The sequence below is a fragment of the Scleropages formosus genome, chromosome 7, assembly GCF_900964775.1.
Source record: "Scleropages formosus chromosome 7, fSclFor1.1, whole genome shotgun sequence".
NCBI lineage: Eukaryota > Metazoa > Chordata > Actinopteri > Osteoglossiformes > Osteoglossidae > Scleropages > Scleropages formosus.
In genome coordinates this window covers 15,966,929-15,989,041 of record NC_041812.1, presented here as the reverse complement: position 1 = coordinate 15,989,041, position 22,113 = coordinate 15,966,929, and the positions used below count along the sequence as shown (strand labels likewise).

Genomic DNA, 22,113 nt, shown 5'->3' with positions numbered 1-22,113 from the left:
GACTGTTGGACTGAAATTTCCTGGAATTAAAAAAAAAAAAAAAAAAAAAGTTGGATCAGTTTTTTAGGCTGACCTCTGAACATAATCACATATACATAACTTGGAATTTGTGTGGTACTAACAAAGTCTTCCGTAGCTGCTGTAGATGTTTAAATATTTTGGCACACAATTTCAAGATTACTGAACGGGACAAGTAACTTCGTTTATTTAAAAAAAAAAAAAAAAAAAAAAAACCCATATCCAGCAAAGAATCCAGATATGGCGGAGAGACTAGATGTTGTGCAATGAAATCACACAGAGGACACACTGATGCAACTGGATGGACTTGTTTACCAGTTCACCCAATATTATAAATGAAAAGGCACAAATGAAACCCTGTACTGTAGAAAGCTATATTTATATAATCTTGTTCTCTGGAAATCCATATTTTCGTTCTCAGGGAGACAGGCTGCTCCTGTGATTTCCCACTGAATATTCATGTTTTATTTTCTGTAACTCTAACAGACAAGGCTATAAATTGGTATCAGACTATATAAACAAAACATAGCGGGGATCACAACTTGCATTTCTTAGCATTTTGCCAAAGCAAACCCCTGGTTTAGGTGAATCTGACAATGGATTCAAATCTGCCAATGGTTTTCTCAGTGACGTTCACTGCCATGGTAATTTCATATCTGTACATACACCACGGCTGGTGCCATTTCTGTGTGCAGATACAACATTCGCTGACAAAGGCTCGATGTTGCTTCTCCAAGTAGATTACATGTCCTTATCTCTGAGGAGAGTGGAAAAACATCAGCTGACCACAAATGGCTGCATCTGTAATCCCATTGGATCTATTTATCCCAAAACAGAGGTACAAGAAAATATCATAATGTATCATTCATTCAATACACGCAATTAACACTACCGTTATCCCTAATGCTGCTGAATACGTAGCTTGTTCTTGGTGTCAGCGAACTAGTTATGACATGTTCAGTTAAACTCCTGTAGTTACCATACTGTGTTTTTCTTTTTTTACAAAAAGCTTAATTTACAAGATTGATTACTATCTGTCCAATTTTACCAAAGCATAACCCTAACCATCTCCATTCTCACTACCTTCCTCTTCCTACAATTCTGTAACAAAGACAACTCATTCGTGCAGCTAACGTGCAATTAATTTTTAATGCTGTACAACATAAAAAGGCTGTGATACTTTTTAGTGCAGAGGGTACTGTTGCTGTCTCAGTGCTTGGGCTGTTTGGGCGTAAAATTTGACTCAGGCGGTATGGAACTTTGGAATGTTCTCACCGTGTCTGTGGGTTTCCGCCCACTGGTGTACTGGGAAATCTAAATTGCACATCGTGTGGCTACCCTACAATGGACTGATGTACCTTAATTAGCTTTGTGCCCTGTGCCTCCAGGAAGGGCTGCAACCATGACTTGGACAGGTGGATAACAAAAATTCAAGTTACAAGAATATGACTATGATAAGTATCCTTTCATAACCCTATTTACCCCTACTTTACTTATGAGGCACTTTACATTAGTGATAACCAAATTTACCTTTTGCATGTCTTCCATCATTACAGCTGTGCAAGATATTTACATTTGTTCATTTAATAGAATAGTTTTCTCCAGAATAAAAATTTTGCTATTTACCTGTCCAAGGCAACTTAAACAGTGTTAAATAAACTGCACTAAACTCCCAACATTCATCCATTCATTCAGCAGAGCACCATAGCACATATACACAGACACATTATGGGCAATTGGGTAGATAGCTGTAGAGTAATAGAGTAATCAATGCAGGGAAACTTGTCTCATCTGTTAAATATTGAAACAGTCAATTTTAACAGGATTTTGCAATGTATGAGCCTAAGTGGGTGTCAATTTTGGAGCTCAGAATGCACTAAACTTTTGACTTCCATTGCAAGTTATGACAATTCACCTTAGAAAGGTGTTTTAGGGAAAGCATTACTTTATAAGGTTAGGAAGACTAAGACATTCCTTATGTTAGATGGGCATCTGAGGACGATCGAAAGTTAGTAGCTGTTGAAATCTGTAGTTGCATGAAGTCAGGTAGGACTCATCTTAGATGATATCTTAAACAAAAGGCTTGTTCTTTATTTTTTACTTCAAAGCACAAAGGTGCATTGGTATGAGAGGTAAGATGCAAACAGAAGCAAAGTTGTACTTGTTCACATATGCCATCCTTACCATGCGGAACTGAATTTATAGGAAATGAATCTCTCTAGTTAATTCAACAATGAAAATTTTCAGCACTAACAAATATTAAGCACAGAATTCAATCCATGATTAAGCCAATCATGTTTCAGATCCCCCCCAATGCTTCCATCCCATTGGCACACACAAAATACCTATGTTACAATTCATTTCAACAAAAGCTTCAGTAAATTTTTTTTTCCTAAAAAAAATTCAGGCTCTTAAAAACTTTTGCAAAGCCTGAAGGTCACAAAAATTCAACACTTGAGAGCAAGTCCTTATTCAAATAGTTTGTTCAAAAAATCAGATTCTGAAAAATCTGCAGTAACAAAGCTTCAGCAGTACCCCGTTGACCAATGTCAAGCAATACAGTGCCATGTGCAAATCATACATATGTAATAGATGTATATATTAATTGCAAAATATGCATATTAATATTGAAGTCAATGACTAAAATTCTACAGTAGATTTGTGCTGAGGAGCAACTATGAATTTGGTCCAGATTGCTTATGTTTGCGAATTTCAGATGCTCCACAATCCGCATTGCTAATAATGACCATTGGTTTAAGTAAAACATGATGTAAAAAGTCAAATGCTTTATGGATATCACCCCATTTACTACTGACTGAAAAGTCATTCTGTTTAAAAAAACTTTTTCCTTGACTTTTTTGCATTTCCCATTAAACATCATTTTCTGGGCCAGGCCATGTCTGTATGCAGTTGTCCCATGTTTCATAAAGCAACTGCTGTAGATCATGGGGGCCTCTGAACTGTAAGAACCCTGTGCAGGTGTAATGATTAAAAATCAAGACTGAAATGAAGCAACAGAACAAGAACCCGAAATCTGGCTTCAGTTCCGTCGTTTCCTGTTAGACTCCTCAGCAGGAAGATACGTTGTGGGAGCTCAGGGAAAAAAGCTGCAACAAAGCAATGTTCTGTGAAGTCCATCCCCATGGCAACTGACACTCCAGCAGGAAGCAAAGGTATAGGGTTGGGCTGTGCGATGCTAGAGTACTGGTCCCAATCTGGCTACTACCCCAAGGCTTGGCTCCCATCAGGCCTGGCATGGCTCGGGTCTGTTTGGGTCTGGGAGGGGGGGGAAGCAACTGCCAGGCAGCACTCGAAGCAGCTCTGGCCAATCCCAGAAGAACTCGGGTCCTGGATGCCTACAGCAGACCAGAGCTGGAAGTGAAGTCCCTCTACTGATCATGGTGGTGGAGGGAAATACGGTATCTGCAACGGAACAAATATATAACACCCCGTTAGTATAAGAATGGCCAGTATAGCAATAACTTCAAAGACTAAATCTTTTTTCATAAAATATTTTTAGGGAATGCAGATTGCCATAAAGTTGAACTTACTCTCCTCATGAAAGTGCAGTCATCAGATCTGGAGGTATCTGACACTCTTGTGCATGCACACACCAATTCTGCACACACATCTGCCGCATTATTCTCTTCGATTGCCAAGGCAACCGTTGCTGCCCTCCCTTGGCATTAAATCCCAGTCTGCCTGCAGTTCACAGGCCTGCACAGTACAAACAATCTAAGGACTGGTGCTTTTATCTGGTGCAATATGGATACCACTTCTACCCATTTAACAGCATGGTATTTTATAGAAGCCAGGAACCAGACTAGGGTTGAATAGCACTTCCTCTTCCATTAACTTTATCAATTTATTTCTCAGCTAATGTCTTCAACCAATAAAAATTACTACAGTATTAATTTTACCCCTTTATCAGCTACAGTAAAGGTGCAGTACTGGAAAGTGAGCCAAAAATGACCTCTGGTATTCTAGCCAACAACCCTTAGGTCACAAGTTAGTTTCTTGTTCCCTGTACTACCCAAATGTGTGCTGTGGAACGCCTTTATATGGAAGTGCTGGTATTAGGCCCATTTGTGACATCTATACAGACCACCTATTCCATAATACCCACAAGATGAAACTCTCAGTGACATGGTCCTACTGCACTTTAGCCGTGTGAGAGCTCAGATTTGCCCAGTTCAGCATTTGCACATCTAAGTAATTCTATGATGTAGAACCCGCAATATGAGGCCTCTCAGCTCTGTGGCCTTTTTCAAAAGTTTAGACTGAGAATGAATAAATGTAAATGTATAGTCATTCCGATGACAATTTTCTCCAGACTTCAATGAACACTGTGTCATAGTATACAAATGATTAAATGCTGTATACATAAACACTGCAAACGTGTAAAATAAGTATTTTTCCCTAGAATCACAGAATTCACATACAATTCCTGACAAAACCACAAAGGCAGATCCTCAAAAACTGGAAATTCTTCAGTAAACTTTAAAAGTAAACCATATGGGGAGATTAAACATGGTGCAAGCAGAAATTAATCTGATTTCAAATCCTCCTGCTGTGTATTTTAATTCTTTTTGGAATGGAGCTGAATGAGATCCGAGGGAGAGCCCCTTAAGAACCCCTGAGCGCTGCAAGCGGGCGGTCCAGGGATTTTTTTTTTGGCTCTCATTTCCGGTGTTTGCTTTGTGGACACCATTATTCTGCAGCCCTTCATCTCTTCTGCACCCACTTAAAGTGCTTTTGAAGATGCTCCACTGAGCACTTCAGCTAATCCTCTCAACGGCACCTTGACACATTTTGAAGGTAATCCATCCTCTTTGCCTGAAAAACTAATGCAACGGGAATCTGTAATAGAAATTACATAATGCGCCTGCGACAGTTCTGCCTGGGAGGCTAGACGTACAGAAGTTTTCTTGAAGTTATGACAAATCTTCAGTGGATACTAAAACTCTCAAGTCTGCTTAACACAAAATACACTATACAAATCATGCAAGAGTTACAGCCGTAGCTGGACTCACTGGCCAGTTTATTAGGTATAACAAGCATCAGGGTGCTGGCCACATTCCTCAGCTACAATCAATTTCAGCAAAAAATTTTTTGAGGTCAATTCATTCCGCCAATATCTTATTCCACCTCATCCCACAGATCAGCTTGACAGACGAGGGCTGTTCAGGCTACTGGGAAAAAGGCCCTGTCAGGTTTGTGGAACCATCCTGCAAATGTGTGCTTTCTAACATGCCACATTATCTTGCAGGATGCATCAGTATTAGAATGATTAGATGTGCCATGAAGGGATGCGACTAGTCAGCAATAATATTGTAGTACTCCGTCCCATTCAAAAAATGCTCAGTTGGTACATTTACTCATGTAGCTGACTTTTCTTCAAAGTGGATCAAAGTGTTAAGCCACATGGAATTATTTATAAAGCTGGACATTTTTTTTTTTATAAAACTTGAGGAGTTCGGGCAGGAAGTCCTTCAGGTTCTTCCTAGATCCTTCAAGTAGTTTTTTTTCCCCCCAGTTAGGTTTTTTTTTTAAAAATTGTAACGTGCCAAGAAAACACTCCTCACACCATTGCTCTACCATCAGACTGTATCTGAGAGATGTACCTTAAAAAAAAAAATGGTTGTGAGTATATATTGCCCTTTGAGAGGACAAGACACTCATTTTCTACATGAAGATGAAGTGAATGTGTTTCAAAAACAAAACCCACAGAATTTTGTTGTTCTGCAAAAGCCTTCACCTCGGGCCACGAAACATCAGGATATAGAGAAGCCACAAAGTACTCAGATTTAGGCCATCATCTCACATACCAGGTGAGATGACTTACTTTGCAAATTACTTCAATTAAGAAATACTAAAGCAAAAATCAGAATCTAACTTGGACCTCAAAGAGCAGGGCTGGCCATTCTATGTGTTATATCAAAGCTCCTAGTTGTTCATGACTAACCGTATACATACTATTCCATTCATCCTGATACAGATGAAAACTGTTCCAGGCTGCCAAGCTGAGACTTGCCCAGAAAACACGAGCAAACACTGCTGATCGGGCAGGGCTGCGATTACTGTTCGACTCTGGCAGCTCTTTGCCTATTGTGTAACAGGAATGCAACTTCTGTGTAAAACAAAAATAATCACTGACAACTCCCATCACACATGGTCGAAAATTCATATCTAAAAAGAAAGGTTTAAAATTGGGAATACTGTGGTTTGTATTGTTCCTGCTGCAGTCATGTGGCTTGTACTCCAGAAACCAGGCTGGGTTTTCATACTCTGAGAATTTTCGTTGCACATTTGCACAGGTTTCCTTCAGGTATTCTGTCCAGTTTTCACCACAGGACAAACGTTGGAAGTTTAAATAAGTGACAGCTCAATATTTCTGTAATTGGCTGGTATTTCATCCTGATTATCTTAGCCACAACTGTAGTAAAAGTCATTGTTGAAAATTGTTTTGAAACCTGAGACATCCAAATCAAGGTTTTATCCTTCTGCCTAGACTAAAACACAAGGTTTCCATGAATGAATGTCAAAATCCTATAAATGGCTGTCCTGATCTGCATTATTATTTCAGAAGGAGAAACTAGTTCTGGGATGCTTTGGTTCACAAGCTCTAGAGACAGCAAATTTGAACACCAATCCTGCAGGACATTTTCTTCTGTTTATTAGCTGGTGAATATGGGAGACAAACATTCCTCTACAATCCACAGTCCACAGACCTGTGCTGAGTATGCTCTTGTTCAAAAGCTTGACACAGTGTGTCTACCATACCCACACACAGTACTTCACGATACATACTTCATGCTGGACTGCATGCCACCATTGGGTAGTCTATTGTGGCAATAAGGCAGTTATTTCAGCTCAGCCTGGAATAAAAATAAAAAACAAAAAAAAAAAAAATCAGTATAACAAAATTTAAAGTGGGACAACTGGTAGCTTAGTGGTCAGAACTGCTGCCATTGGACTCAAGCTCACAGGTGTGAATCCCACCTATATCTGTAGCTGCCATTGGACCAAAGGTCACAGGTGTGAATGCCACCTATAGCTGTAGTACCCTTGAGCAAGGTACTTACCCTAACTGCTCCAGTAAAATTACCTACGTGTATAAATAGGTAAATGTAGGTAGGGCAGCACGGTGGCACAGCGAGTAGTGCTGCTGTTTCACAGCACCTGGGTGGTGCGAGAGGATGCGGGTTCGATCGCTGCTCAGTCTGTGGAGTTTGCATGTTCTCCCTGTGTCTGTGTGGGTTTCTTCCCACAGTCCAGAGACTTGCTGTTCAGATTCCCCCATAGTGTGTGTGTTACACTGATGTATGGATGAGTGACCCAGTGTAAGTAGTGTATCTAGCAGTGTAAGTCACCTTGGTGAACAAGGTGTGTGGGCTGATAACACTACAGAGTTCTCCAAAGCCACTTCCAATGAAAAGTGTCTGCTAAATAAATACATGGAAATAAACACTGCAAGTTGCTTTGGAGAAAAACATCAGCTAAATAAATAAATGCAAATGTGTCCAGTCTTGCATCTGAGTGAGTGAAGCAGAAGGGTAGGAATATACTGTAGTTGGAGCCAATATTTCAGTTTTTTTCTTGGTTTCCTGCCTCATGTTCACTTTGTTCTGACACATTTCTGCAGTGGTAGTGCAAGAAGGACTACCAAGCCCCCTCTCTCCTCCACCCAGGACAACTCACAACCAACTGTTCTCTTCAGTTGGTGAGTGCAGTAATAGTTCATTACAGCATAGTGATTTGTTAAAATTATCTGCAATTTTTTAAACAAACCATTATTGAATCGATGTTGCTATTTTCCTGATGAAAAGTAAACTTTCTAAAACATACTGCAATCATGGGTTGACATGCATGAGCTTTACAGTGTTTTAGAGATATCTGGGTAAAAGTGGTTTGTAGTTTTTATATATGCTGGGACTGCATTATTATTCTTCCAATTTAAAATTATGGGAAATAGGTTTCTGGTATCCAAAATTTCAGAGTCCACAGCATTAATTTTACACTACAGTCCCTCAATTTATATACATTATTGTCAAGGAGTCCAGCTGAAAGCATACCTATAGCTTCTTTCTGATTAAAATATTGCCCATTCTACTATTGTGCGAATGAGTAAAATTAAATATGGTCTAACACAAACTAACAATGCCGTTATTGCCTATTTAGACTGAACCACATCACAAGGAAAAATAAACAGAAACACTACTAGTCCACCTGTATGAGCTTGCTAAATCACAGAATGCCAACTCCTTCTAGTATATCCTGAGAGCAATTTTATTGACTTTTTCTGACATGCAAGAAAATCATTTCTGGCTGTTTTGACACAATCTACACTTAGTTGCAAGACTGAGGAAACGAACAACTAAAGAGACCTCCTTAATGTACTGATATTATTTATAATTTTAGTTATTTTCCAATCGCAGATGAACTCTCACACACACACACACACACACACACACACAGAAACAGTTTGTCCCGAGCTGGGTCGTGGCAAGCTGGAGCCTAAGCCGGCAACACAGGGCATAAGGCTGGAGGGGAAGGGACACACCCAGGACAGGACACCAGTCTGTCGCAAGGCACCCCAAGTAGGACTCGAACCCCAGACCGACCTGAGAGCAGGACCCAGCCAAAACCGCTGCGCCACTGTGCCCCTCGCACATGTAAAACTGTCTTGATAAATTAAGTTTTGTAACTTTCTTAAAAGGTACAGCATTAGAAAATTGTTCTGGAATCTAAACCTTGAAGCTTTCATTCACATTCTTTGCCAACCTGCTCTCATGCATTAGTTTAACAACACTCTTACCTGGTATGATCATCTTTTACAGGTATAAGCTGCGGTCACAGTTCTGAACTCCACCCCCAGCTGCCCGGCCCAAAGTGCCCCAGAAACTTTGGGTTGTCGCATTAAAGGTTGTGGTGTAAGACTAACGAACGACAGGGTGACTTTGTGCTGGGTGCCTGGATGGTTTGGGCATCTGCCTCTGACAGTCATGGGGTCCCCTGGCACTTGTTTCCAACAGCTCCTGCTGTTCCTCCTGCTCGCCTCTGACAGGACCACTGTGACTCGGTCAGGGACGTGCCAGGACACACACACACACACACACACACACACACACACACACACACACACACACACACACACACACACACACACACACACACAACTTCACATCTGAGGATGAGTTTGGTAAGGAAGCCTTGCAGGCAACCCTATAATAAAAAGCACATCAACTCAAGAAGGCCACCACAAGCTTGAGGCTAGAAAGGATAGGGGGGCAGGGCATGGATCTGGTTACGACCCTTGCTGTTGCTTGAGGTTTGAAGATGCTACGTTTGCGCACTGAAGCGCCTCAATCCCCTTCAACTGATCAATAAACCTGCCAGTAACATTAAGTGAACTAGTATTGATTTCACACATCAGAGAAACACTCCTATGTCTAACCAAGTACACACTTCACATGAATACAACAGAAAGACGTGGGGTGCAGTACTGGGACACACAGCTAAAACAATGAGCACAAAGAAACAACAGCAATGCTGAAGGACTACTCCAATCCTGATGAATTACAAGAGGTTTGCTACTGGACTTTCAGCTATCAAAGCCATAATGGGATCGATACCGTTTGATTTTCTGTACCCAGCCGCTATATAAATAAGTAGCCATACAAGTTGTGTGTACTTTTTCCAGTTACAAAGAGTCAGGTTTTCACTTACAGACCCCACATACAGCAAGGGCTTGTACCTGATGCCATGAGATTTACTAATATATGATTTTTGAATGGTACTGAATGAAAATGTTATCTAATATTAAAGAGTGGTAAAACAATCAAAGTGAATCTCTGTACAAGTAAACAGGTTTTTTTTTTTTTAATCCATCTGACCTCTCCATCAGACCACCCAAGGCAGGTCAACTGTGTAACCCTAACCCACTGGTATTAGTGAGGGTCTCAAAAGAAGCTAGCTGAGGTCAGCATTTCACCCCTCTTAAACAGAAAAGCTCTGGCTTCAACTGCTAGGGCAGTGAAGCTACTGGTAAGTTTTAGCTTAAAGATAAAAATATCAGCTCCTGTGAACAGACAAACAAAAGGACCTGATCCAGTAAACATCTGCAAAAAAATCTCCTGTACCCCAAATTCTTATATCATAAAACCAGACATTCTACACTGAGGCCCCCAGTGGAGAAATGAGCACAAACTGCTCATTTCCATTCTGTAGACTTGCAGGGCCCCAATGAAGTTGGTAAATCAGAATCAAGGATAGGTTTACTTCCCAGTCGATGTGGATAGTGTGTTAAGGGGCTCAGGAACCCAAGAGAACAACATGACCACAGCTTTATGTTTATTCATTTAGCCGATGCTTTTCTCCAAAGGGACTTACAATGTAAAGGTTACAATTACTACAAGCTTAGAATTATTTACCCATTTACACAGCAGGGTAATTTTACTGGAGCAATTTAGGGTAAGTACCTTGATCAAGGGTACAACAGCCAGAGGTGGGGATCAAACTTGTGATCTTTGGATCCAAAGGCAGTAGCTCTAACCACTACACTATCAGCTTTAGAACCATTAAGTCATCATCTAGGTGTTTGAACAAAACTCCCACCTCATTGGCATCACACCCACCCTTCAAACAGCTCTCCCAGTGACAGCAATTTCAGTCTTCATATTTATGCTATATTTAGTTCCTTGCAATGCATGTAGGTGAACCTGATCCATTGGAGCAGTTTGGGGACTGCTGTCATTCCACATCCAGCTTGTTGTCTAACCTGACCATAGAGGCTCCTCTGGTTGCCAGTTTTGAGACAAGCATCCTCACAGCTGTGGGTGACGTCTGTCCCTTGTCACAGTGAGTTGCAGTAAGTGATCAGATTTTCCTAACAGAAGGGTTTAACTAGAACGTATCATTTTGCAGGACCACCTGCTATCTTGCAGAACCAAAATCTGGAATAGGCAGCACTACACTGTTTGTGTCCAGAAAGTCTCCAGTGGCTCAAATCCACACTCCATCTGTGAGTGTGGGGAGGGCGGGGTTCTGGACTACCCCCAGCATATTTTAGCTGGCACACAATTTTTGTAAACAGAAACATGCCTTCCCATCTCTATGATGGACAGAAGATGACTATGTGATTAAGACTGAATAAGACTCCTGCCCTTTCTTTGATTCAAATGTATAGACATGCACTCTGGACCAGGAAAATAGTGTCCTACCAGACTCTCCCAAACCAAGGGAAGTGCATCATGCCCAACACCACACTAAACATTACTGAAACTCTGAGAAGCAGACAGCCAGAGTTTATGAAGTGACCATGCATCATTATGCCATCCTACATTATCAGGGAACAAGTGCATTTGTATTGGTTGTATTATTGTACCATTTAGAGGCAAAATTTAATGACTTTTTTTGCACAACAAAAAAAGGTTTCTGGGGGGGGGGAAGAGAGGGAAAAAAAAAAAAAACACCATGCTTTAAAGTTTAAATTTAAACATAAAAACTTCTTCCAAAGGCCTTCACTACTCAAGCCATTAACTGTTTCTCTAAGGCTTAGTTAAGGAATTAGTTAAAACTCAGTCACTGATCTCTCTAATATGATAAGGTTCTTAAATTCTGTTGTAAAGATAAATCCTTAAATAAAACTAAATCAAAATTAAAGAAAGTCTGAGAAGTCTAACAACTTCAGAGAACAGCTGTGAATGTCTTCTTCAAGCTACATGGGAGTACATGTACTGTTGGAGAACCGTTAACTGCCTTCTCAATGATTCCCAGGCCTGCAATTACAGAAACAGATTGGAAACAGGCATGTCTGTGTTCTCTGGTTTGTAACCTTATGACCAACTGACTGGAAAGCTTTTGTAATGCATATCTCAAATCAATGCTTAGGCAACTATTAGGTGGGCATTGGCTGGGGCAGAGAAAAGGAGACACAATCTGAAATATGAAACCTACAGGTGTCGTTCAATTTATGACCTCTTAGAAAATTTCTCTTGATTTTCAACATCCAATTTTCAAATTCTGGAATTAATAATCTAACAAAATTTATCCAAAGTGGGTTCAAAACAATTTTTAAAAAAAAAAAAAAAAAAAGCGCATTGTCCGAGTGAAACAAAAGTACAGTAATGTACCATAATTGCCGCTAGCGTACCATCAACTGTTTCCTGTTCACTTTGGCTCAATGCATTTGTGCAGTTACAGTGTAAGAATGACTGCCAAGCCTCCTCCCTCCTCCACCCACCACAACTTACAATCAACTGTTCTCTTCATTTGGCAAGTAGAATAATGGTTCATTAAAATAAATTGCCTCATTTGTTTTAAATTGCTCCTTAGATGTGATTTGCAGAAAAGCTTCTGCTAAATGAATAAATGTATCTAATATCATTAAGAAATCATGGGTTTATAGCTATATAGATGTTTTACAGTGATTTAGTCATATGAGAAAATTGGTTTTGGGTTTTTTTTTTTTGATGGACTGGAAATGCAATAAAAAAAATTTTAAATTAAATCTTGGTATCCACACTGTTTTCAGGAACAGATTAATTTCATAGATCGGGGGGACTGCTGTACATTCTCTCCCTATCGATCCAACAGCTATTTGCAGCCTTTTGACTTAAGCGTTTTTGTTGCATGTGCTCCCTGTATTTGCAACCCAAGCAGTGACCTTGCTCTCTGGAAATATCAAGGGCTAGTGGATCTCAGAAAAAACTATCACATTCAAGCAATTTCCTTAGGGGGGAATGCAACAAAAAGAATACTATACACTATTTGTCAATTGCACTTATATATACTGTAAATGCCTATTAGCAATATAAATACCAATAAAATACATTCAAATGTTTACATGCGTCCATTTGGCAGATGCATTATCCAAAACAATTTGTTCAACAAGTAAAGTTCTCATTGGGAAGAAAAAAAAGAAATAAAGCCTTACCATTTTAATCAACCACTCCTGAACCACTGAGGTGGTGTTAAGCTGGCAAGTGTTTCCAGGTGCTAACAAATGCAGTGGGAATGAGAGAGTAAGGCACAGTGGTGATACTATTCCAACTATCCGAGGTAGGATCGTAACAATCTAAGGTCTTGCATCTCTGGGTTCCAAAGTAGCCACCAACTACATAGAGCTTGTTGCCTGATGCCACAGCATGGCAACTCATGCGCTTCGATGTCATGTCACCTATGCGTGTCCACTGGTTGTTGTCGCAGTCAAAGCGGTAGGCAGAGGCAGCAGTGAACTCTGTGTCACCACCCATGATGAAGATCTGGCTGCCCAGGACAGCAGCGGCTGTGTACCGCCAGGGCTGTGGACACTCAGCTGCAACGACCCAGCGGTTCTCTGCTGGCTCGTAGCACTGCACTTTGGATGCTTTGTCCCTGTGGATGGTGGTGCCTCCAAAGACAAATAGCTTCAGTCTCGCACTTACTACAGCTGCGTTGCTGACGCCGTCCCTTAGTGGGGCCATCATGGTCCACTTGTTGGTCAGGGGGTCATAGCGCTCCACCTGCTTGAGGGACACAGATGGAGAAGCGGGAAATACACCTGCAATGGCTGTGTGTCCCCCCACAACATACAGACAGTTCTCCAACTCTGCAGAGCCATGGCCGAAGCGTGCAATCAGCATTGGTGCGCCTTTGGACCACTCTTCGTGGACCGTGTCATATATCCAAACATCCTTTGAGACCCCATTCTCAGATCCCCTGCCCCCAGTCACATAAACCTTGCACCCAATGGCACAGGCACTGAACTCCTTCCTGGGACTAGGTAGGTCTGACTTGGGTATGATTTCCTTGGCCTTGTGGTCCACTTGATAGATTTTGTCACACATGAACGTCTGGCCTCCTAGAATGAGCAGCGTGTGGCCAGCTTTTCGTGGACGGGCACAGGGGCTGGTGACAACTCCGTCATTCTGCAGGATCTTCTTCTTGCACTGTATGGCCTCCTCCACGATCTGTCGACTACGCTTATCTGACATGACCAGTTCCTCACAGGCCACAGCCTCAATCAAGCACTCTGAGGGTAGCAGTGCCAAGCGAATCCCCTTCAGAAGCTCAGGAAGGTGTTCCCTCCGGCCCTCCAGATCATAGTGCACCCAGCGCATCACAGCATGGAACACCACCTGCTCATCCTCAATCTCTAGCTCATCGCTGAGAATGAGGTCCAGAAGCTTGTCCTTGGAGAGGCTGTGGAAGTCCTCCGAGTCCCGCACAGCCTCAAAGTGCACTAGGCACATGCGCCAGGAGAGTTCATAGAGGTGTTTACACTGGTGAGCATCTGAGAGCAGCATCATGCCCAGGCAGTTGGACGGGTGCAGGTTGTGCTCCAGAAACTCAGCAGCAGCATCACGGATATCGTGGAACTGTAGCATATCGCCGGCCTCTAGCAACGACTCGGCATTCTCCTCATTGATAACCAGACGTGAGGAGTAGGCAAAGTCCAACAGCAGTTCCAGTACTTCAGGGTGCACAGAGTCGTGGAAGTTGACCTCATCGTCCATACTCTCACGCAGGCCCCCGCTGAACATGGCCTCAAAGTAGCGGCTGCAGGCAGCCAGCACAGCGCGGTGGCAGGGGAAGGAGCGCTCTCCGGCCCACAGTGTCACATCTGTGAACATGCACTGCTTGCGAAGGGTGTTGAGGTGAGTGAGTACACTGTCGGGGTGGGAAGGCTTGTGGAACAGCGAGATGTTCATGGACCCTGTGCTGGTGCGGGACTTGCGGTTCTCATGGACACTGACAGACATGGTTTCTGGAACCTCCAGCGATTCACTCGCCCCCAAATGTCCAACTGGGAAAAGCAAAAGAAAAAAATTAAAGTAAAAATAAAGAAAAATTACCTAATAATCACAATTTAAAGCTATATGTCTGATTGTATTTCCCTGTTGTGTGTACAGAATTTCACTCCAACCAAAACTATTTTTGCTTAAGTGAGATAATAAATGTGAAGATTTATATTATTCAAGTAACTGTTTAAGGTGTGGAAGAAAAACACTGGGCAACACCAAAATAAAGCAAGGTTTTAGTACAAAAACAAATGCTGTCAATGAGAAGTTTCATGAAAATTCTGCTGTAGTCACTGTTGGTCCCCAGGACCACAAAGCACTTTTGCAATTCAGCTGTTTAGAACAAAATGGCATTATGCACGTTTAAATTAACAAGTTCAAAGTCTAAACACATACTCATTTCAAAACGTTTTGAATGTTTTTTAAAAAAAAAAAAAAAAAGAAAAAAAAAAACCCATGTATCTTAATTTATGTAAAGAAACATTTATGGTACTGAATGAAGTAACGTTTTGCAGTCCTTGCAAATCCTTTAGTTCCACAAAAGGTAACTTCCGAACATTCAACACATCTCATGGATTTTAAATGATCTGATTAACATTTTTTCCACACACCCACAGAAGCGCTCACAAACGTCACTGCCATCCTTTATTAGCCATCATTTCTCAGCCAACACATGAGCAACTTGCTAGTGAGCAGTTCTGTCTTAATGAGAAATCAAATTCATAACAGGTCATTTACAGTTTCACACTGGGTAAAACACAAAGGCCAGGTATCCATCCAGGGTTCAATGGTGTCATTCAGATTTAAATTGTTTTAAATTTTGTTTATTTTTTTTTTATTTATTTTTTTTTTTAAACTGGAAAAAAGGCTACATTTCCCTCCCTGTTTGCACTGTTTAGGGGATTTTCTTTTAACAATGCAAGACTGATTGCTTTATTCAGCCAAACTATGACTCAGCAGTTCTCAAACAGCAAGTCTGATAAACAAAGATGATATCATACTGCAGATGAAAGACAGCAAACATGCAATCAAAGCGCCTTTGGCCATAAGTACCACCAAATCACTACTTGCATGAAAAACTTCATAAATCATGACTGGTCACTAAACGGTCACTAAATTCCTTCAAAAAGGCATTTTCAGTGTTTACTGTAACAAATAATTGGAAAAACCATGTCATCAGTGCCATGTCTAATTCTATATTTCTGAAATTTCAGACTTCTGAGAGCTGGTAGTAATAAATTCTCACTGCAGTTCAGGGCAGTGACCTTGTAATCCTATTCAGTGTATGTTTGTGCAATTGAACAGCAAATTGGGGGGGGGGAGTGCAAAACAGAGCTACAGTCAAATCAAAGAAGGCCGTTACATTTTAGTTTTTAGCCTTCTGTCTTTGCAAATGCTAAGATAGTAAGTGGTGTTTAGAAGGGATTTCACAGTAGAAACCTTTGGGCAAGAGTCAACCCAAAGTGAAATAGGGGCCACATAAGCTACAATGCCCGAAATAAAAAGCAATTATCTAAAGCTCAACAGAGCCTCCATTCAGGACCTCTGAAAGTACATCATTTCCTGTGGGAAGAGAATCTGATTCTCTAATCAAGGTTTCTGCGGAGGGTGGAAAAGCAACGCCGGAGGTGTGTATTGCTGCACACCCTTTTAGCATCCAAATTGATTTGTTGCATTAAGCTCTCTAATCCCCAGTGAACAAACTTTGCTTTAATCTTTGAGTTCCAAAGAAGAAGCCAATTCAAGCCACTAGGCTGGAGAGTCAAGGGCTTGTGGTCTCAACTGTCCAGACTGATGTGCTTCATAACCCTGGTAATAAATGCCTGGTTAGGGTGCTGGTTAGCTATATGTGACGGATGACGAATCCACTGGAAACGTCACAGATGCCAGGTGACATTTAATCACAGGGACGGGGACAGGGACTCTTGCGAGGGGCAGGAAGGACAGGGAGACGAATGAGGGTGATGCAAGGATGTTGGCGCAGGGAGTCCAGGCAGAGCTTAAAGGGTGGGTAGGGTTAAAGGTGGTTTGGGGGGCTTTTCGGATTCCCTACACCACTTACGGCGGCAGAGACTGCTGACCCAGGCACAGGCATTGACAGTGAAGAGCCGCGGTGGGGGCTGCATCTGTGCCCCACAGCCTGTCCCAGTGGGGGTCCCTCTATAGGCCGGGCAGCTAGAGCAGTCCTCTGAGGCACCATGGAACAGAAAGCTGAATGAATAATACACAGTCACTGTACGCACACCGTTGCTCACCGCAATACTTCTCAAATGCTTCATTTTGCCCACATCCAGTGGAAATCCATATTTTGCAACACATTTCCTTCACAAGACCTTCCTGTGAAGAATTAGCTGCTGATATTCACCACAGTGGAGCTTTTTTTCTTTTTTTTTTTTTTTGCCAGGTAGAGTAATCATTCATTTCAGTACAGAGAGTCATTTGGTGATGGTGGGGGGGGTGAAACAGATTGCAGTCATTACTTACACAGCACCATAAACCTGCTATGGAGTTCCTCAATGGATTCTCTCTTCGCCTGGAGTAACCGTCACTTAAATGGACAAAACTGCGTAGACCCTTGCCAACACTGCTGATTCATTGACTGTGTGCAGAATGCCTAATTTCCTAGACATTCACAGACACATGAATGACACCTCTTAATTGCCCAGCTGCCAAGCAACCAAGAAAGAAGAGCCATTATTAAAACTGGCCCTTCTTTTCATCTTATTTTTCTTTTCCTGCAAACATCGCAGGCCTCCTAGCTAAATGCCCTTCCAGGTCCTCCCCTTTTCAGAGTGAGTGTTGGTATTCTGCTGCTACTTCCCCTTCACCTTCCAAGCTGAGGGCTGCTCCATTTATGCACCGTCCGAAAGAAAAGGGAGTACAAAAAAAAAACTCCCCTCCGTGTTGGTTAACACTGAATGGGTCGCAGTTGAGCCTTGATTAATGTGAGCACGTACTGGCTCACAGGAGCTACCGGAACAGCCGACTGCCGACTAGGAGTCAGCGAGTTGAGCTTGACAGCTGCGGCTCCACATTCAGAGCCTGGGCAAGTCCAGCAGCCAAGACACCTGGCAACCTTGCTTAATACCAGACTCATATGACTAACTGGCCACATGACAGAAGTGATTGTCTCTGTGGATGTGTGGGGAGGAAGAGGAGATGGTGGCAGGGGGGAGCAATAATCCTTCATGGATGAGAAACAATTGCTGTGGTGGCCACTCCGTCACATATTTTCGCTGGCTAAGAGGGAAAATCATGACAACACTCACAAAAGGCACAAGTGCCCTTCGCAACCAGAAGAGGAACATAAAATCTTTTGGGAACATCTTGAGGTAGAAGGAAAAAAAAAAAAAAAAAAAAAAAAAGCAGAGAGTAAATTCCAGTGGAAAACTAATTTGGAGCTACTTATGATAATGCAAATTATAAGGGCAAACAACATATTCAGAATTTTGCTCTGCACAGATTTATTCTGTATTAAATGTAAATTACCTACAGATATTTAAAATCCCATCTACAGTGCTGCATATTATTTGCCCAAGAACTTCAGTGCCTTCATTACTTCAGCAATTATGCTCTCTTTTTTAAAATATTAATGTCAGTCTGAAAGTAAAAATACACACACACACACACACACACACACACACACACACACACACACTTTCAGAACCGCTTGTCCCAGACAGGGTCGCGGGGAACCAGAACCTACCCGGTAACACAGGGCGTAAGGCCGGAGGGGGAGGGGACACACCCAGGACGGGACGCCAGTCCGTCGCAAGGCACCCCAAGCGGGACTCGAACCCCAGACCCACCGGAGAGCAGGACTGCGGTCCAACCCACCGCACCCCCCAAAGTAAAAATATATGCGGAAAAATACAAAGAGTGGGGAAAAATGCTTTACAAAATATAAACCTTCATTTCAAGTGGAAGAGGTCCCAGGAAAACAGAGAGAAAACTATTTTCTTCCAAAACCAAGCTCACAACACAACCACCTTTTTATTCTGCATAATTAGTGCAGCCATTTTTAATTTATGACAGTCATCACATCTTGGGAGAGAAGCAGTAGGTTGCTTGTATGTGCACGAGATCTTCAGTAATCCGAGGACGCTTAGGAAAAAGGGATTACATACATGATGAGGTGAGCCACGTGGGCCAATTCTGGGCAGTTGGCACCGTAGAGCAGGCACCATTGTTCATTCGGCCGGGGGGGGGAGTGTCTTGGAATAGCATGACAAATTATGCCAAATGTATACATTTTTTGCAATAAATTTTCAAGATTAAGAATTTCAGTGGATTCACCGCACATTAAGCTCTCATTTGCTTAATAATAATAATAATAATAATAATGTCTGCAATATATTCAGAAAACAAACCACTCAACATAAACTAAGGAGATCAAAAATACAAGAACCCAGTGAAAGCTAAGACCAAACCAGAAATTTTTAGATTTAATCCTACTGCTTCTATAGAGTTCACATGGTGGTCTAAACTGGAACTGACTACTTCCAACCTCGTGCACTGTTTAAATTCTGTATAACAAGATAACCACAAGACTCAGCAGAAATCACTTCAAGCATTCTACAGAAAAAAATATTTGTCACTTGTCAAAGCAGTTCCTCAGTGGTTCGAAGAGATTTGTTCGGCATTCTTCTCTGTCTTCATTTTTAAAGGCACACCAGATATATTGCATATAAATATGTACACCTGCCTTATTATTCTGAAAGCTGATCTGCACTTGAGCTTCTGATTTTCAGTTAAAGCCACTTTTTACCAGCGTAGTGCTGAAAGGAAATAATGAAAAAAGAAAAAAAAAAAAAAAGTAATTCAATTCCACTGATATAGAATGGGTGAAAAAAGGTCAGCTGCAGAGACTCTACACACAGGTGATCGCAGACCTTTCAGCAAAGCTCAGAAGTGACAGAAAAATGAGGAGCATCCTTGTCATGCTGAATTCACACAAAGGGTTTTAATCAGCAGACTAAGTGTTTAAACCATCAATAATATGATTACTAAACATTAGCTCACTGGCTGACAAAATCACACAGCAAGCAGTAACATGTCACACCCACTTGAGCGCACATTCTTATACGAGGATGAACAAGGCCCTTGTACGTGGTCATCCACAGAACACGCCAACTAACTAAAGCATCTTATCCATATCAAACCTGCCAGCAGATCCATCATTCAGATGGGAAAAGGTCCAAAGTGCAGGATTCTAAGGACACACTAGCAATATGACTAAATTTATTGACCATGTCAAAATGACTGTAGCCTACTACATATTTAAAATACCAGCTCGAAACGTAAGAAATGCCTCTTTTTCAGTTCCCAAAAGTCAAATATAGAGCAGTGCTACGGAATTTTCCCCACTTATTTCATATTAGACTTAGTTTACTAAGTGATGAGTCTCTTCATCAAAATATATGGACTTTTTTTCGCAGAATAATGCGGAAAAAAGTGCATAAAAGGCACTTTAATTAAAAACGCGTACCACACGAGGAGGGTCAATTACAGCAGTGATCAACAAAAGATGATACACTGGAGTGAAAGGGGCGTTTCCCAGGACTACAACCCCCCTCCCCCCCAGCGCGCACGTGGAGCCCCGCTGTCTATATCCGCGCTCACTGTGGCTCCCTCACATAATAACGGAGTAATTTGCATAATCGCAATGGTTGCATCATAAAAGACGATGCAGATCCGTTCATACTTAATCGGGAAATAAAAGCATCAGACATGACACTTAAGACAAAGAACAAGAAGAGACATCTTGACGCCGAGGTTCCCCGAGCAACAGCTGAAATACAGAAAATGCTCTACATATGAAATTATATTTGAATTCACTGATTTACGTCCGCGGTGATTTAAAATGAGATTTTACAACCATTTTGCCCCACTTGCGGTAGGATATTCTTACTGGACCAGGCAATTCAGTCAGGGCACCGCGTTGGGTTAGGAGTCCACAGCAGGAGGCGGATTCGAACCGAGAACCTTCGAAATTACAGGGAAACAGCCCGAACTACCGCGACAACTGCTGAGCAAGCGCTACCGCAGCCGTCACGTTCACAAATCACAAAGTCGCTCACACACCAGGCTGGCGTCCCTCGCGCGAAAACACAACAAATGTGACAGCACTGGGGTGGATGATGGGGGGGGGGGGGTCAGTTCAGTCAGTCAGTCAGTGACCGGGCGGAGAAGCCGACAGATCGCAGCGTAACGGACGTATTGGCAACAATCGACAATCCAATCAGGCGCTTTGATTATGATAACCAAAGCGACATGTCGCATATATAATATATATCACTTAAAACTGCTTACATACCTCAATAAGTGTACGGACAGAAGACACTTCCAAAGACGGCTGGAAGATAAAAGAATCCACGCGCTAGTAGTACCGTTTGATCAGGGAGCGGAGCACCAGCACTGACTTAGTTCTCATACACAGATCACAGACATCTACATGATTATGTTCTTGTTTATCGGTGCGTCGACGGGTTACAGATTAACGAATAAGAAACACGGGATCGAATGTCCATCACGTTTACCCAACAAACTTTTTTGTTGACCAACTTGTGGCTCACTGGCTAGCCGGCGGGCTAATCCAATTGTCAAGCAGCTCGACTCGCGAGGAGCAAGAGGTTACTTCAACAACATACAACACAAGACAAATTAGATCACAAAGTCGACACTATAGCGTACTTACATGTGCGCGCTTTTTAAAGTGTGGTGCTAATTTTCTCCTTCATAAATTTCATCATAGTATTGTCTTTTGTATCTTCGTAACTCGTACTTTGTCTATTGATACCGTCTCTCGTAGCAAGGGGGAAAAAAAAAACTGCTAAATCTCGCAGTACGAAAGCGGGGAGAAGGCGTTCGTTGTTTGATTGGCACCACCGCGAACCAATAAAATCGAGGTTTTCTTTGTGAACAAACGTGTTGCCAATTGTGAAAAAGCCTTTGCCGAGGGGGAGGGGTTTATATTGGAACGCACCAGTCGTTGAGGGTGATGGCAATTTTGAGGTGGGGTTTATTTTATGAATGGGGGTAGAAAAACACTACAATGCGAAGGGTTTACGCTGCGAAAATATGCGCGCGTAAGAGGTACGCATGGCCATTTGAACACATTTTGTACTTATTCAGTCATGGCGTTGTTCTTATTTTGGGGGATTTGTTCAGAAAGCAAGAGCAGTGTAGGTGGGAAAACTATGAAACTGTGATAAATTTTATTGAATTTTCCCATCTAAGTTTGAAAGTTCCCATAGGACCTCAATGTGAAGACAAGGCGAGGAAATGAGTCCTAGTATAAAAAGTAACGTTT

General features: G+C 41.9%; 1 protein-coding gene across 5 annotated transcripts; it reads right to left on the bottom strand.

Annotated features, from left to right (window-relative positions):
• Window positions 1-1,799: 1,799 nt before the first annotated feature.
• enc2 (ectodermal-neural cortex 2) lies at window positions 1,800-21,638 on the bottom strand. Of its 5 annotated transcripts, none has more exons than XM_018739460.2 (4): window positions 21,499-21,638; window positions 16,864-16,989; window positions 12,956-14,806; window positions 1,800-3,441 (listed from the first exon to the last, which is right to left on the bottom strand). In XM_018739460.2, exons 2-3 carry the CDS (start codon window positions 16,925-16,927, stop codon window positions 12,993-12,995), a joined length of 1,878 nt encoding a protein of 625 aa, XP_018594976.1. In that variant the 5' UTR covers window positions 16,928-16,989; window positions 21,499-21,638; the 3' UTR covers window positions 1,800-3,441; window positions 12,956-12,992. The 5 variants fall into 5 exon arrangements, with proteins under 5 accessions (XP_018594976.1, XP_018594977.1, XP_018594978.1 ...); XM_018739461.2 differs by lacking the exon at window positions 21,499-21,638 and adding an exon at window positions 21,118-21,232; XM_018739462.2 differs by lacking the exon at window positions 21,499-21,638 and adding an exon at window positions 20,713-20,871.
• Between the last annotated feature and the right edge of the window lie 475 nt (window positions 21,639-22,113).